The following is a 17,712-nucleotide window of genomic DNA, read 5'->3' on the forward strand; positions in this document are numbered from 1 at the left end:
TAAGCATGTCTGGGGGTACTATATATTACTAAATGCTTGGAGAGAGGCTACGGAGGGTCTGTGGATCAATTTTGAAGGTTTTCCAAGAAACTATGATAGAATAAGATCAAAGAAAAGACTCTGCTTACCTTCAGAAGGCCTCAGGTACACAGGGGATCTCCAGTAAGACCCCCCTTGCCTCCACTGCCAACCCTGAAATGAGGTCTGGGAAGGAGTGGATCCTGGCTCCAGCCCTTTCAGTCACTCAGGTTCATTGCATGTACCTGAGCTCCCCTGGGTTGGCCCTGCCTTCCCACCAGGTGCTCTATCACTGGTTCAAGCTGTGACTTAGCATTTCTGCTACACGTTAACACAATCCATACAACTTATACTCCAGGGGTTGTCAGGGATAGGCATTTTAGGTTCCATCCTTCAGCTGTAACACTCTTCAGCTCTACCAAATCAAAGCCACAAAGACAAAATTTTTTTTTTTTCTTATCTTCCCAAATATCAGCTCTTCAGATTGCTTGCTCAGGAACACATTTTCTCTGGCTCTTTGGGAGACAAAGAAGGATCAATTCTTTACTCCATGCTAAAAATTTTCAAGTTGATCTCCTCCACATAAGTGATAGTGCTTATTAACTGCCTCGTTGATTTAAGAAATGTTTTCAGTTTAAAGTTTATCATCTATAATGTTCACGCGCATCTGAAAAAGCAAAGTTTGCTTTGAAACAACAGGTAGTATCATAGAATTGTTTGAGTTGAAAGGGACGTTTAAAGGCCACCTAGTCCAACTCCCCTGCAATGAACAGGGACATCTACAGCTAGATCAGATCAATAAAGCCTATTACTTCTATTTAACTTAGAAGGTTTCCTCTGATCTATTCTTTCATCATTCAGGAACAGGACTGATCTCCTGAATGAGAAGAATGTTATTACTGCACATTTCTGAGAGAATAAAACAATAGCAATTAGTTGAACCCATATAGACTACATCACGCATAACAAGAATTTGGTTATATAAGGACAGACCTTACCTACTTTTGCAAGTTCACAAAGGTTTTCTAGGAAGCCAAATAAAGAAGGGAGATCAATACTTATGTGAACTCTAGCTACAGCCTTATAACGCCTAAGACAGCTCTACCTCCTATCAGCTAGGATGGTAATGCAAACATCCTAATAAACCTTTCTACAACTACAACCTCTTAACACCTACACCTGTGTGAGAGTGGTGCTCAGCTGATTCAGGTTCTTGAAAGCTGTGAAGCACCTATTTAAGAAATCCTTTGTTTGCCAGTACATGTTATACCTGTTACACCTGTTACATTAATTTGCTCAGTCCATAGGACCTTCCATTGCCCCATTTCTGCACTATCCCTTTAGGAAGGACCAGCTCTCTCTCAGCACTTTGCTACACTGGGTTTACTTTTCTATTTGCCTGGACTAATAGGTACAGCCATAGCTGATGAATAGCTCCTGGCCTCCGTATCTAACAATTAGCACAAATCATCTCAAGCTTATTTCACTAACGCTGAACTGTTAGGAACATTTTTGATTAATGACTGAGTTAAGCTGGATTTCAGCTGAAAATCTGTGGAGGAAATGCTGAGTATGTCAGTATGCCAGCTATCCAAATAAGAGAAGACATGCTGGCACATGTATGCATATGAAGATTTCACAGGCTACAGAGCAGCATCCTAAACTGGCAACTTTGTTTGAAGTCCGGAGAGAAAAAAATGTGTTCCCTAGTGAGACATCATCTCCATCATCTTCAGGCTGAGTCATGTTCTCTGCTCATGAGACTGTTTCCACTCCCTGTTGACACTTAGTGATCACTGCACTTCACATAAACGTCTTGGAGGAGCGTGGTGTCTCTCAAGTGCTCCAAGACACATGCTGAAGGAGCTGAATTTCCTGGTAGGGAAGGCCCACTCATCAGCCACAGCCTGTCTCTCTCTGTCACATCGTGGTGCGTATACATGACTAACACTGTGTGACCCCAGGCAAAAGCACACTAAGGACAGTCACGTATCAGGGGAGAAGTAAGCTGAGAGCTCTGCGTCTTATTCAAGCTTGCCCTGCACAATAATGCCAATGTAGAAAAGTTGGATGAGGACTGTGCATGTCCCCTGATGGGCAGACATGCTAAACTGGCACCTGGACTCTTCTTGAAAGAAGACAGCACATGAGCTTTAAATAACCTACTCAGAAACCAAACCTCTAGGGCATTCATAACAGACACAAATAGTTGGACACTTTCTTCACAAGAGACTGAAAGTCTCAAAAGGGAATAAAGAGCTTTGTGAGACAGGGTCAGTGGTGTCTCTTGCTGCATGTTCAAAACTTCTGGTCAGATCCCGCAGCTTGACTTTACAGACAGTAACACCATCAAGCATAGCGAAACAGAAGAATATAGAGAACCATAGCTCTTTTAAAAGGAGTTACTTGTAATTGCCCACATCTGTTATTGAAACCAAGTCCAACACACCAGGTCCTGCAGAAGAACACCCTTGCACAGAAGTAGCTGCTGCTGCTGCAGGCATAATAGGACTAATCATGTCTTAGCTTAGGAACACAGACAAAAGCTGTAGATTACTTATTTAACAGGAAAAAATAAAGAAAAGCATGTAATGGGATCCATTTGCTCAATTCTTTTATAATTTTTTACTTTCAGTAGAAAGACAGCAAAGAACACCTCTGCAAAAAAAGAAAAGAATTCCTTTAACAGGGCTGTTCTGACTTGAATGTATTTGTACAGTCTTTGTAACTGGAGAAGGTACTCTTCAGATGAACAACAGGGCCATTTTGACCAAAATTAGAATAAATTTCATTTCAACTTGTCTTACCCGAGCTTTACTTGAACACTTTTTCTCCAGGTAACCTACAACTTTCTCATTTATTCACTTCGCATTTTGCAAGGCCACATGCAATTTTTCAGCAAATTAATGCTTTAAATTACATTCCCTGTAATAAGCACGCTCTACACTATTCCCAAGAAAGCAAGCACTGAAGAGAACTTGGCCCTTTCCAGATGGAGCAATGACCTATGAACATTGGAAATCATGAAAAAGAACATAAACAGTGACCCAAAAAGGGATATTTAGCCAAATCTGTAGTTTGTAGCAAAGCCCATGTCACAGTGTCCTCAGGTAAGGACAGTAATGCATTGAGTCTACTGAATTGGTGCCTTTATGTCATGCTGGCAACGGAAAAGGTGGTGAGGTTGTGATATTTGTGCTGGGCATCACTGGAGGGTTTTGCTAGATTACTCCAGTGGTTTGCAGTCTTAAAGGAAGTCTGCCGCTAACCACGCAATGTAAGAGCAGGAAAGCTACTAGTTTAAGAGAATTTAGGACAATGAACGTATGGCAACCTGTATCCCTCTCCTGTACTGAAGGCTGTCTGTACTAGAGGTCAGGAAGGACAGACAGGCCATTTACTGGTATGGCAGACAGCCATATAAAAGAGAAGGCATTACCATAGAGAGGGAGAAATCAAAATCAGAGACTCACCCAGTGACCGTGCCCACATGATGAATGGAGAGGCAGGGACCAGACTGAGCTAAGAAGGAGGTACACACTGCTGTCCCTTAACCCAGAGTATGCTTTTTCTCTGCAAAGTCCTGTTAGGCTGTGGTAACAAAAGCATGATCCCAAACAGGAACAACATCTAGAAGGCCAGCAATGTGTCTTCTCTTTCTTCTCTGCTGTGGTGTCTACTTCTGTCCTGTTTTCTGCAAGCAGAACAACAACAACAACATCGTTCTTAACGTCTAGTTTTTTTACAACCACCCTTCTTCCCCTCCCCCTAAAAAACCCATACTGTGAAAAATATCAAACTGCCACCGAGGCGTCTCCTGACCTCTGGAACAGACGGGTGAAGCCTGGAACAACCTGGGACGCCACCTGGGTGTCACACCGATGCAGGCACTGATGTCCCGGGAGAGGCAGGGCTCCTCGGTCAGGAGGGCCCACCCACATAGCTATGCCTCTGCTGCCATCTCCTGGCTTACGGTGGAGGTGCAGCATTCCTGACCAAAAATGAGGAATTTTAGTTAACTTTCCAACAGGTTTAGACTACAGAAACACCTAGATTCTAGGAATTCTCTCAGCAGGTTATCTACTAACCCAATCCTCATCATAATCCCCGTTAGTTGACAACATCTGTTTCTCAGGCGGAGTTTCAGCCGTTCTCACCCTGCGGCGAGCTGAAGGATTGCTTTCCATGCGATTTCCAAACCGCGTTTAAGGAGAAATGCAAATGTTTTATCATAATCCTCTTGTAAACAGGACGGATTAGGAGGAATTCATAACTCAAACGTGCTTAATCCTACCGGTGGGGGTTGCGTGACAGACTCCAGGGAACAGAAACGCTTCCCTTCTACAACGCAGCGAGGACGGGCACAACACCTCCGCGCTACCCACGTGCACGCACATCGGGATAAATCCACGAAACCACAGGGACAGGGTCGCCTTACGCCTCCGCAGCGCGGCTCAGCGTGTGCGGCCCCGCACTGCCCTCCGCCACACCCCGACGCAAGATGGCGGCGCGGCTGCTTCGCCTGCACGGGCTCCTGCGGGCCGCCGGCCGAAGGGCCTTCTCCTCCCTGGCCAGGTCGGTGGGCGCGAGGGGAGCGGGGCGGCGCTGCGGGGCGCGGGGTGCGGCGCGCGCCTTTGGCTTTGAGTGGGGGGCGTGGGTGCGTTTGCTTAGAGACGTGTTGCGGGGCTGTCCGCGTGGGGTGGGTTCGGGTGTGTTGGGCTGGTTGCGGGGTGTGTGCGTGCATGCATGCATACGTATATATATAGGGGTATTTTCTGTATGTTGCTATGTGAGTGTGTGTAGGTAGTGGGTGCATGCGGGTAAATGTATATATATGTATATATTTTTGCTTTCTGTGTGCGCGTGACAGGAAGGCTGCAGGCCTGAATACAAACACATGAGTGTGCACACATGTATGTATACATACATCTGCACCCCACTCCCAGGGAGACAGCTCGGGTCCCCCCCAGCATATGCTGGGCCCAGCGGTTTGGCCATTCCCTAGCAGAGGCCAGGCTGCCCTTTGCCCCACTTCCTGCCCACTTGCGGGGACAGGGAGTCCTGTGCTGACAGCAGCTGACATCAGAACTTGTCCTTGTCCACCCTGCTGCAGGAAGGGGCTGCGGGGCCCCACTGCCCTTGTGCAGCCCTTGAACGGTGCTACTGTGGGGTGCTGGGAGAGCAGCACCCCTCTGCTGCGTGCCCAGTGGGCCCCATGCCCTGCTTGAGCAACAGCAGTCTTAGATGTAGCTCAACAGAGCCATAAGTAGCTTTATAAATAATCCATGTTTGCTAGGCAGGTGTTTCCTTCCTTTTCAAAGGGCTGTAAAAATAGAGTGTGCCTGTGTCCAAGCAGATATTTGCTTCTCTTTTTCAGTCCTGCACCAGCTGAACAGCGTGGCACAAAGCGCCTGGAGCCTTCTTCTGCTAAGAGTTTAACCGATATCGGCACCCGGAGGATCTTCTCCTCGGACCATGATATCTTCAGGGAGAGTGCCAGGAAGTTCTTTCAGGAGGAAGTGCTGCCTTTTCATGCAGAGTGAGATGCCTTTTAAACATTCTGGTTTTCCAGATAATTTGCTTCCCCCCCCCCCATAAGAATTTTGAGGCATTATTCACTATGGCAAGGTAAACAAGATGTTTGTGTTCAATAGCAAGACTCGATTAAAACAAACCTGCCGGTAACATTCATCAAAACTCACTGATCGCTCTGAGCTGGCAGCTTTGTTGCAGGCTTATGAGCAGGACAAATGCAATTTGTAGAGTTGCAGCCAGTGTATGCCTGCTTGTGCCAGTGAACTCAGACACCAGCCTCTTGATGGTAGAGGTAAAGGAGATGGTCATTGTGTTGTCATCCTGCTGTAACCCAAAATGAGTAACATCGTGCCTTAGTTACTGTAATAGATCCTGCAAATACAGTCCACCTGGAATGATAAGGTGGGTGTTACTCAGAACATTGCACACAATATTATTGTGGTGTTAATTTTCATTTTTTTTCCTTCTTTGGAAATGTGTCTTCTACATACAAGTGTCACCCTCCCATTGAAGTGGAGGGGGTATACTTTCCTTCGTCTTTTATTAGAAAGACTTCTAGTGCAGCTTTGTGAGCAGGTTTTGGATCTCCCAAAGTTTGTCAATCGTATTATTAAAAAATGGCCGTTAATGGCCATTCAACTTTATGGGACATTGGTGAACTCAGGGTACTATTTCTCAGGGAACAAGTGATTCTTATAGTCTGCAAACTATCAGCACACAAGCCTTACTTGTCTATTCACAAACTTAAAACCACCTTACAGCAGCAGTAGCTTACCAATGTACAGTACAGAGTGAAAAGGGACTGATTATTTTTTTAAAACGTATTATTTTACATATTTTTGTATTTTACATAAAATTTGCTAATGTGTTGGTGCTTTTTTTCTGAAAAAGCATTTCTCATTAACAGAGTTGAAATCTTTCAAAAATTGATGCTTATACCCATTTTATAGGAAGATGGGGTGTCAGGAAGGTCAGGACCTATTCGTAATTATCCAGATGGTTGTGGCTAAATCTCCTAGATCCTGGTCTGGTGCTCAGACCAATACACAGTACAGCCTTTCGTAACAAGTCTTAAAGAGGCATCAGGTTTATATGTTGGAATCAGGAGTTCAGATGCATTATATAGTTAGTATCTGTGTAATGCCAGTGGCATTTGTGAAGAATGGAAAACCTGTTATTAAGCCACCACTTCTTAGCTGGGAAACATAGTTGTCTCAGCACACTGTACGCTGTGTTGTGTGTTGCTGAGACTGAAAGCCTCTCCACCAAGTAGTGAAAACTTACTGCGGGCCCTCTAGCAGCAGCCATGACAAATGAGAGGTAGCACATGGAGAATTTAATGGAAAACTGTTCTTGTGCTGTTTGCAGATGGGAGAAGGATGGCCAGGTGAGCAGAGAGCTCTGGGAAAAAGCTGGACAGCAGGGTTTGCTGGGTGTTGCTATTGCTGAAAAACATGGAGGCATTGGAGCGGATATTCTTTCCTCAGCTGTGGTCTGGGAGGAGCAGTAAGTACTAGAGACTTCAGGAAGAGTTTGATTCATGTTGTCAATAGACTGTGGTGTTTCTTTTTTCTTTTTTTCATAAGAGTTCTTCATTGCTTACAGAAATTGAAGTCAGTAATTAAAACATGTATAAATCCCTTCAGCTTTATGTATTTCAGGTGATTGTTTAAATAATAAATACCATTGTGCTATACTGTTAGGACTAGGTGGTTGAGGGAAGCATTTTGATTAGTCTAGTAGGTTACACGATGATTTGGCTGTGAAAGTACATTGTGTAAATAACAGTGCAGATGCCGCAAGTTCACATTATATCCAAGACCTCTGTGTTGTAGGGCTTGCTTTCGGTGCTGAGTCTGTGTTGTAAAGTTCAACACTTAAATTTCTGGAGTGATTCTGCCTGAGCTGTTTTGTTTTTTCCCACTTCTCAGGATGTATGTCAACTGTTCTGGCCCAGGATTCAGCCTTCATTCTGATATAGTCATGCCCTACATTGCAAATTATGGCACCGAAGAACAGATTAAACACTTTATCCCTCGAATGGTTGCAGGCAAGTGTATCGGTGCTATTGCCATGACAGAACCTGGGGCTGGCAGGTAAGCTAAAAATAAAGACAGATGGTTATAATCTTACTTGCTGTCTACTGATCTCTCAGAGAAAAATGTTCATGAGCATCCTGGTTACGTAGGCATCTTGATAACTAGGCAATATTCTAGAACAGGAAGGGCCTTGGACTTTACAGATCACTCTGTTAAAGCTTTGCCAATTCGAGATACTTGGTCAGAATCAGTTTCCTTATTGTCTCACGATGGACAAATAAGCTTTGTATTTCCTTTCATAGTCTGAGCTTATGGTTAATAATCTGCTTGTCCTGTGAATATACCTTTAATATGAAATGTAATCAGGAGAAAGTTACATCAGTAAAGATGGCTTTACTTCATTAGTATTAATTTTTGTTGTGGAACAAAGTGCTGTGGTTTTTTTTGTTTGTTTGTTTTTCCCCTCTGAATCCTTTCAAACGGATAAATGTTGCTCCTTTACTGTCATTGTTGAAGGGCAGACAGCACATATTTTGAGTAGACACAAGTGATCTGGCCAGTTTCCACAACAGAGAGGAACAGGTGAAGAGCAAAACCTTTTCGTGTTGTGCTTCCACAGATAGTGGATGTTGGCCATGTTTTTTTGCAGAGCCTCCTCATTAAGACTGAGCATGTTCAGAAGATGTTTTTTTTTTCTGGCATTTGTCTTCTAAAGCATATCAGCGTAAGGGAATACTGGCTTCTGGTATCAGTGCTTGATTATACCACCTCCCACAGGCAGATCCGTTAAAATGGAGCCTCATGCTCATGTATGATTGCACACGTTCATCATCTCTTTCTGCAGCAGGCTTTTGGTTTCTGTGTTACTGCAAACCATTTCACTGTGTACCATTATCCTCCTGTGCATTTTCACTGACATGTCAAGACACTGCATGTCTTGATGGTGTGAAGTCTATTTTCTGTTGGGTAGCATTCAAGATACAAATTACAACTTCTGGAACAGTTTCTTGAAGGGTCTTTTGAATTCCATTCTAGTGACTTGCAAGGAATACGGACTTACGCAAAAAAAGATGGAAGTGACTGGATTCTTAACGGGAGTAAGGTAAGAAAACAGATTTGTATGCCGCTCATAGCCTTTGGGAACTGGAGGCACTCAGGGAGGGGTGTATGCCAGAATCAGTGTCTACCGCTAGTCCTTCTTCTGTCTTGTTTGTTTTTTGCCCGTTGCTTTTCTTTTTTTTTTTTAATAGATTTCGTATACTTCTGTTTTTGGATATCTATGGGAAACAGATTCCTTTTACAGTATTTAAGTAATCTTACCTAAAGACTTTCTTTTTACTTTAACTGGAAGAAGTCCTACGTTATATAAGCAGAACCAGGGTTGTTTCTCATTGCTGAGATTGAGCACCAAAATACGCATGCTACCAATGTTAAACTTTCTGTGACTTGAGAAAAGGAATGCTACAGTGCAAGCTGTGGAATCTGTTCAGAAGCCTGTGTTAGGAGAATGACATTAGATGCCATGTGTATGCTTTCAAGCTATTTCAAAGTTGGTGTGTAGAAGTAAATTTGTACACACAGATGTCTGTAAATACATTTGTTCATTATGTGTGGTTGAAGTCAAGCAGGAGAGATTGCTTATTTCTTCTGGTGGAGTTAGGATGAGTCATTTTGACAAGTGGATGGATCATTCTGCAGAGCTCTAGTAAGCAGTTGTTAGTACAGGCCATCAATGGTTTTGCATTTTATACCTTGCTAGTTTAATTATTAAAAAACAAAGCTCTTTTCCGTTTGATGGCTATACCTGATAACTCCTTCCTTCTTTAGCAGAGGGTGGACAAAAGAAACAGATTTGTGCGTTCTTTCACTTCACAATTCTGACCACACAATGCCTCTCAAATTATGTAATTTCCTATTAGACCTTGTTTTAAAGCACTTTAGATTTCCTGAATTATTATAGTACTCTGGGCACTTAAACCTTGCCTTTCAATTTACCTGTGAAAGCATCCACACACAGATGGTTTTCTTTCTGCTGTTTGATCTCTTCTAATTTCTATCCACCTAGCTTGTTGCGTTATTCCGAGTTGTGTTGGGTTTTTTTGTTTGTTTTTACAGACTTTCATCACTAATGGTTGGATGTGTGACGTGGTGATTGTGGTTGCGGTTACAAACAGAGAGGCCCGATCTCCTGCTCATGGAATCAGCCTTTTTCTGGTGGAAAATGGATCTAAAGGTTTCAGCAAAGGACGCAAGCTGCACAAAATTGGCCTGAAAGCTCAAGTAAGTTCATGTGACCTGTAACACATAGTAGACTTTGAGGAAGTCTAAAATTGCGTAATGCCTGGAACTAGCTTAATAAAGATAAAATGGAATATTATTTTAATACTTAAGCCTTAGAGCACAAAAATTATACATGAACTCTGTTAGCTGTAGAAATGGAGAAGCACCGTGAAAAGGTGACAAGGGACATAAGTTAAATTGAGGAAACTCCTAAGTTGGTATTAAGAAAAAAAAAAATGCCATAAAAGTGATGTGATGCTGGAACCAAGGAACCAAGGGCTCAGAGCAGTTGTGGGGCCTCCTGCCTGGGAGCTTCAGGAAGTGAAACCGGACAAGACCCTCAATGGCTGAAGGTGCTTTGAGTGCTTTGTCCATCTCTGAGGAGACGGACAACCTTGTGAGGACCCTCCCGACCTAAACAATTCTATGCCTTAACGTGACAAAATGAAAAAAAAAAAATGGGGAAGAAAAAGTGGAATGCAGAGATGAGAATGTCAGACTATGAACTCTTGCTTTTAAAATCTTCTTAGGACACAGCAGAGCTGTTTTTTGAAGATGTGCGGTTGCCAGCAAGTGCCTTGCTTGGGAAAGAGAACAAAGGCTTCTATTATTTGATGGCAGAGCTCCCTCAGGTAAGAGCAATGAAAATGTTTGCTGTCCCTGGGGGGAACACAGACACATAATTTTTTTTTATTGCTGCAAGAATCTTGGAGATGATGGATCTTGAATAGCCATATGTGGCTCAGGGTAGCTGTGAGCAGCATCTGTTGATACTACTGCTTTTTACCTGAAGTATGCTTTCTCTAGTGTTAAAAAGCCTCATTCTTTGGGCACTGGTAACAGTGTTGACATCTCACCAGCTCAAAGCCAGCACCCCAGCTATTGAAGAACCTGAGCTTAGGTTAAACAATATGTCAGTTTTTTTTCTGGATATTTCTACCACGGAACCGTTTCTCTTAGCAGACTACGTACAGCTTGGAAGTCTCTGCATTTGGCATTCTCTTCAAAGAAGAAGGTGAACACTGCTGTCTTAGCTTTTCTGCTTGTAGAAGCATATTAAAGATGTAAGAAATTATTTCCTTATCCATAAAGCAAGGTAAATAAATTGTTGCCCAAATACCTTGCTAGCAAAAATAACAAAGATTGACTTACGTTTTGGAATGATTTCGGAGGAAAAAGAGGCAGCGTGGTTTTTCAAAACCTGACTGTGCTTTGTCAAAACTATGACTGCCTCATCTGGTAGAGATTATGTTTATTTAGTTTTAGGCTGTGAGTAAATACGAAACCTGATTAAAGGAAATCTTTTGCTGCTTTAAGGAAACAAATACAATTGCAAGCAGGTTCAATGGGATGCATCGGATGATTTTAATAGTGCTAGAAGTAATTGTTCTGTACTTTGTTTATCAACACATTTTGTTGAAGGGAGGAAAAAAAGCAGCCAATGTTCTTCTGTAGGTTTTGTTTTTTAAGAAGTATCCTACTGAAATTATTAAATGCATTTGTTTTTTTTTTTAAAACTGAGCAGTGAAAACTGATAATAAAACAGATTTTGGTGTTAAGCTGTCAGTCAGTAAGAGTCCTGTGGTTGAGACTTACCTTTTACTGGGACAATGTTCTACCAGGAAAAATTACCAAAAAGCCTTAAAAAATGGCCTTTGGACATCAAAATGTTTGTCCTAGTCACTGATTTCAGTAATGCAGTATGTCTAGTTTCATCCCTAATGTGACTTCTTCCTCCCTCCCTTAATGAACAGCACCGAATGTCTGTTTCCCAATTGTGTATTTACATACGTGCATCTAATGCACAGAAATGTAGGACTAACTACTGGATTCTGTGTTTCTAAAGGAAAGATTGTTAATTGCTGATATGGCTCTTGCCAGCTGTGAATTCATGTTTGAAGAAACAAGGAATTACGTGAGGCAAAGAAAAGCTTTTGGGAAGACAATTGCACACTTGCAGGTGAGTTTGAACAGGGAGACTTGTAAAGCCCATAGGAATTTATATACATTTGTCTGTGTGTAATGTCAAGCAAGAAGAAGTCACTGGACTGTTATTAAAGGGCTGCTTGCAGAGGCTTCGTTGTTGCGCTGTGGCTGCTGTTTCTCTTCATGCCCATTGTTCTTAAAAGCCGCAAAAGACAATGCTTGTATTTTAACGGTAAGGAATCTTACAGCAGTAATGCTTTTGGAAGGAAAATATGCAGGCAGAAACTACTGGCTTTGTGCTGGTTACTCTTAGGCTTCCATTTTACCATCAGAAATCACTAATCACAGATGATATTTCAACTGCTTGCATTTCTGCATCCACCTGCGGTCCTGCAGACTGCAGAAGAGCTTGGTGTGTATGCAGCTACATGAGTAGTGATTTTTATCCCCTTCGTGCCAGAATTGCCACCAGGCAGTGGTACACTACCTTACGTGGCTTTGGGTATCCTTCACAATGGGCTTCACCTGCTGGGTTGCATGGAGCGAAAAGGGATTGTCTTGGACCACGTGTATGTAGGCTGTTTGGAATGTAACGCCTGCAATCTATTTTCATGGAAACTACATCAGATACAATGAGCACAGTAACTCTGTTTGGTAGAGCAAATTCTCAGCTACTAAACACTGTTTTCAAGATAGTCATTGCCATTAGCTATGCGTTCTCGCCTGCAGTGAGTAAGAGCCTGCGTGCTGCCCTCATCAAAACCTGCAGCAGCAGAGGTGACCTACCATCACCACTGCTGCAGCGCACCACCTCCTGTTGCACTGGGCTCTCATCCATTGTTTGGCCTCCATAAACATTCAGCAAGCATTGATGAGTGCCAGTGGGCACAACTCTTTCTGTATGGCGGTTCAGTTCCGCACCTTTGCTTCATATACACTTGCATATCAGACACCATTCTGTCAGACTGCCCCTCTGATGTCATCTGTCACGTGACAACAAAACGTAACGGGGCTGCAGGTTGGACGTGCCTGATCTAGAACATATCTTTCAGTTCTATCAGAAAATTTTCTGATAGTTGGTCTAAAACTTCCTTTGTTTTTGCTCAAAATGTTTTGCACGCCTCTTAAACTCTGAAGAACTGAATGCTCAGCAAATGCAGCCAATGCATGATGTATGATGATGACATGTTACTAACTCAGCTGGAAGTACGTTCTCCCACAGGAGAGAAAAGACAGTAGCAGAGCTCCCAGCACCTCCTACTCTGCACTCTCCAGGAACTTGTTTCCAGGGTTTTGGGGGGGTTCCCCATAATGTCATGTTTTGAGTTGGTCTGGAGAGTTAAAAAGCAGTAATTTTCCCTAGTAAGACTGGTGAAGATGTAACTGTATGGAAAACAAACTGCATTTAGATGTAAAGATACAAAGATGTTAGAAACAGTGATTTCTAACAGAAATGCTTCTAGAAAATGCTTCACTTTCTACTTCAAATACAGCTTAAAAACAGTACTACTTCTGCTCTTTCTTTCCTCCGCTTCCTCTGTCCACTTCCAAAATAAGACGGTGCAGCACAAGTTGGCAGAAATGAAAACACACATTTGTGTGGGCCGAGCCTTTATGGACAACTGTTTGCAGCTGCACTCAGAAAAACGCCTGGACTCCCCCACAGCTTCTATGGCAAAGTACTGGTATGTAGTTAAAGTAATTTGGAAGTGTTACTTGTATGATCTTGACAGGAGTCTAGTAATAAAAGCGCTGAACTGCTCAGATTTAAACAAAAGATAAAATTACTGTCTGTTGGTTTCTAAGGGAGGCCTTTAGCTTTAACTTCAGTGGAGTAATCAACAGAGGCCTTAGTTATTTTGAAAACTGGTGCTGGTTAAAAGATCAGTTTCAAAGTAGTAGCACGCTTTTAAAATAGGCTTCCATTAATAATAAGATCAGTTTCAAATACAAATGAGTATTTCATAGTTATTTAGTAGAATCTGCTTTTTCTATAACAAATAATTTAAAAATTATGCATATGCATTTAATCTCAAGTTTATTTGAAGCTCGTGTGATCTAGAATACTTTTTAGTTAAGATTACTTAGCATTAATAGCTGTTTGGCCTAGCCACTTCTTGAAGCTATTTGGTTTCGGGAAGAAATAGTTGGCTACAGCTATTGCTGTAATTGAGACTAAACATTCATTCCTTTATTGGCCAGAACTCCTCCTCCCTTCCGCCTATACTTGGTGGAGTTATCTGTTAACTGGGGGCTTAACCAGGGAAATCTGGATGACTGAAAGTGTCAAAGAGATGTGTCACAAGAATTTGTAAATCTGTATAGTTTTGCTCTGCTTGCAAAGATAGGAGAAGAATTATGGCAGACATTAACAGATGAGGGAAGACAGATTTTTTTTTGGATTCTAAACTTTCAGAAATAAACGTAGAGGTAATATGCAGAAAATGCTGGGGGAATCCAGTGAGAACCTTTACAATGGAAGGACATATTTTGTTTGAACACTATTTTTGGCACTACTTACCTAGAAGTACCAGGTACGTAAGCGGAGGCATTCAGCTCTGAGGAGGAGGAAACAGCTAGTGCCAGCTCAGATGTAGACTTACTTCCTCAGTAGATTTCCAAAGCAAGGAATTTGAAACTCCCCCACCCACTCAAATGTTGGTATTGCAGTTTGTTGTGGATTTCCCCATTCCCTAATAGCGCTCCTGTGGCTCCATTCTATAAATCCCTTAGATGGTCTAGAAGGTCCTTGAATGCAGAATTGTTGTGCAGTCAGTGACTTGAGTTAGTGGTGTGATGACTTCAGAATGTAGTGTTAGTATCTCCCTCCTGATATCTTGTGAAAGATCTGTACTCTTCGTTTTGTGATGACCGGTTATATTATACAAATAATACAAAGGTACGTTTGAGTGACAGTTGAAGTAACTCACTGTTGCATATTTAAAATTGATACAGTAAACTAAGGATTTAACAGAGAGGATAGCGTGGAATAAGGGACTCTTGCATTCTTTCATGAAAAGTAGTTGACTCAAATGGTCATCATCTTCTATTGCCACTCTGAAGGTCTGTTTTGTTTTATTTGTTGGGGTTTTTTTTCCTCCACATAACTTTTGCTTGGACTTTCAGCGCCATTAAAATCCTGTGGGTTCTTTTGTCTGATTTTCATTGATTGAAATAATGTGAAGTGTGTAGCTTTCCAGAAGCTGAGGTGCAGGTCATCAACTTCAAATGGTCTATCAGTCATCTTCTAGAGGGAAGGTTCATGGAACTGAATGCCTGTCTTTAAAAAAACAAACAAACAAAAAAGTTTAATCATAGAGTAAATGAGTAATTTGCAGCGAGCAGTCCTGTTTAAGAATTAAAGTATTTTTGAGAAATGAAAGCTATAAAATATTTTAAGGAAAATAAAGTATTCCCTGATAATGGTTATTTTCAAAGAGCAAGGAACAGAAGGGTTTGATAAGAAGGATATACTAACATGCTTTACAAAAGAAGTTTTTTGGCCTGTGAGAAAGACAAACAGGCTTGTTTGTTTTGAAAGCTTCTCTTCCCTGAAAGCTCTTCCACACAGAACAAATCTTAATGCTTTTCAATTCAATATATTAATTTTTCATCATGGAGGAAGAAAAGTCTCTCATAATTGAAGTATTTGAATGGCCAATGCTTTATATCGGTTATATGGGAAAAAAACAGTGGGGTATATTTTAGTCTTGTTAGCTTATCTGTATCTGTTAATTTTTCATAGCATGCATCCTTCTAAAAACAAATTTCTTCTTGACCATTTAAGGGCATCTGATCTCCAAAACAGCGTAGCAACTCAGTGTGTGCAACTGCATGGAGGCTGTGGGTACATGTGGGAGTATCCGATTGCAAAGTAAGTGCACTGTTTCAGACCTGAATGGTGAAGGATTGCTAGCCAGATAAAATGGGGCACTTCTTGCATCTACTTGTTGGTTATTTTGTGTTAGTACTGATTGACTGTTCCTTTTCTCATCGTGTTTATTGAAAGGCAATCATCTGTACAGATGTCTACACAAGGCTTTTTTTATTCTCCAAATAATTCATAAGCTGTTGAGCAGTCTGTCTCTTTTTCAGAGAATAGAGTTGTTCTTGTAGAAGAAGATACCAATTGAAAAAGAGAAATAGTGTTTAATTTTCTTAAAAAAGGAGCTGGTTTGCATGTTTTTTTTTCTGGACTTAAATGCATTAAAATATTGCATGCTATTTCATGCTATGCATGAAAATGTTGGTCAGCCTAAAGCTTACGTAACATTGTAGAATAACACATTGCCTCATCAGGACCATGAGCAGTTATGTTCAGATTTTGCATTCTTTTAAATGAAAAACCGAGGGGATTTGCATGGAGAGAGAAGGATTTGCTGTTCCCAATTTCTTTTTTTGCTTTATGAATTCTGGAACAGTTCGAGCTTTTAATTGCTCCTGGTATATAGAACTGTAGAGTGGCTTGAGTTGGAAGGGACTTCAAAGATCATCTATTTCCAGTCTAAGAAGACTTTGTTCTTTTAGTATATGTTCCGTTGCTACAATAATATAGGTAGAGCTTTTTATTTCTCTATTTTTAAAAAGAGTTAATTTTGATAGAAGTCACAAAAACGGGACTGCTGGGCAGTTGTCATAAGCAGATATTTAGAGTTCGTTTTTTTTAAACTGATAGGTTTAGGTCTGTTATTCTAGATGTACTTGATACTAGAGTATGAAAGGCTGCTTTAACATAACTGTATTTATGGCTAGTGTGAAGAAAATGGACACTTGCTACCTTTCTGTTTTGGTGGTACATGTATGCTGAGGAATCTTTCGATGAATCTTTCCCTTTTTTTTTTTTTTTTTTTTTCCCCTCCTCAGATCTTTTGTGGATGCGCGTGTTCAGCCCATCTATGGTGGCACCAATGAGATTATGAAGGAGTTGATTGCCAGAGACATTGTTGGTGACAACTAGGGCAGGTGCCTGGAGAACTTTCCAGAACACTTTTATAGTTATACATGACACAAAATCAGACATCAGAATGTAAGTAAAAGAAATGGTTGTAGTATATCATACTCTTTCAAGGGCGAGAAGCCTGTTTAAGTTAAGTGGTAGCAACAAGAGGGTGCTCCTAAGCAGGACTTCTAATGTTTAAATTGAAAGTTCATTAAATATCTTTGGATGAGAATGAGTATTTCTATGACCTGTTAGTGAAAGGAGTATTTCGGGTAACTGAATGCCATTACAGTGACTGTACCCTTTGCTGTTTGGGATTAAATCTTGCCTTCAAAGAATACAGTTTGTGATGGATCAGTGGGAGGGGAAGGCTGGTGTGAGGAGGGGAGGCTGGGACTTCATCACTGTCTATGCACGGGTGCTTACTCCTGTCACAGCTGTGGGGAGGGCGATGTGCACTTAACCTCTGTGCCTTCTTGTAATTAATGTTTCGGACAAACGTAATAAAGCATTTCTGTGCGCTCTGCGCCTCGGCTGTGTTACTTCACCCCTCAGCGCTGGGGAGGAGTGGGATGTCTCTGTGGGAACACCTCAGCGCTGCTCTTCCCGTCAAGGGCTGAGGTGTTTCTCCAGGCGGGGGCTGCGCGGGGCCAGGCCTAGAGCCGGTCGGTGACTGAACGTGCCGGGCGGGAGCTTTCTTCTCTCAGTTTTCAGGCGTTCACAGCTTGGCGGGGCAAGGCGCGCCCCCGTCGGCACAGCGCAGCTCGGGCGGGCCGGGGGCGCGCACGACTGGCGGGCCTCCGCGCCCCCACCAATGGCGGCCGGCCCAGCCCCGCCCCCGGGAGCGGCAGATTGGCCACGTCCCGCCCCTCGGCGGCGGGCAGACCCCGCCCCGCGGACGCGCTGCGCTTTAGCTGGGCGCGGACTGTTCAACCGCGGCAGTGGGAGCTGCGCCGGGCGCCGCGCCGCGCGGGC

The 17,712-nt window shown here is 42.4% G+C and overlaps 1 protein-coding gene across 1 annotated transcript; it reads left to right on the top strand.

Annotated features, from left to right (window-relative positions):
* On the top strand, positions 4,347–17,263 carry ACADL (acyl-CoA dehydrogenase, long chain). The gene is made up of 11 exons (XM_021397696.1): positions 4,347–4,593; positions 5,396–5,557; positions 6,922–7,059; positions 7,485–7,649; positions 8,628–8,694; positions 9,708–9,872; positions 10,403–10,504; positions 11,719–11,832; positions 13,356–13,483; positions 15,586–15,672; positions 16,662–17,263. Exons 1-11 carry the CDS (start codon positions 4,520–4,522, stop codon positions 16,753–16,755), a joined length of 1,296 nt encoding a protein of 431 aa, XP_021253371.1. The 5' UTR covers positions 4,347–4,519; the 3' UTR covers positions 16,756–17,263.

This window comes from Numida meleagris, chromosome 5 (assembly GCF_002078875.1).
Source record: "Numida meleagris isolate 19003 breed g44 Domestic line chromosome 5, NumMel1.0, whole genome shotgun sequence".
NCBI lineage: Eukaryota > Metazoa > Chordata > Aves > Galliformes > Numididae > Numida > Numida meleagris.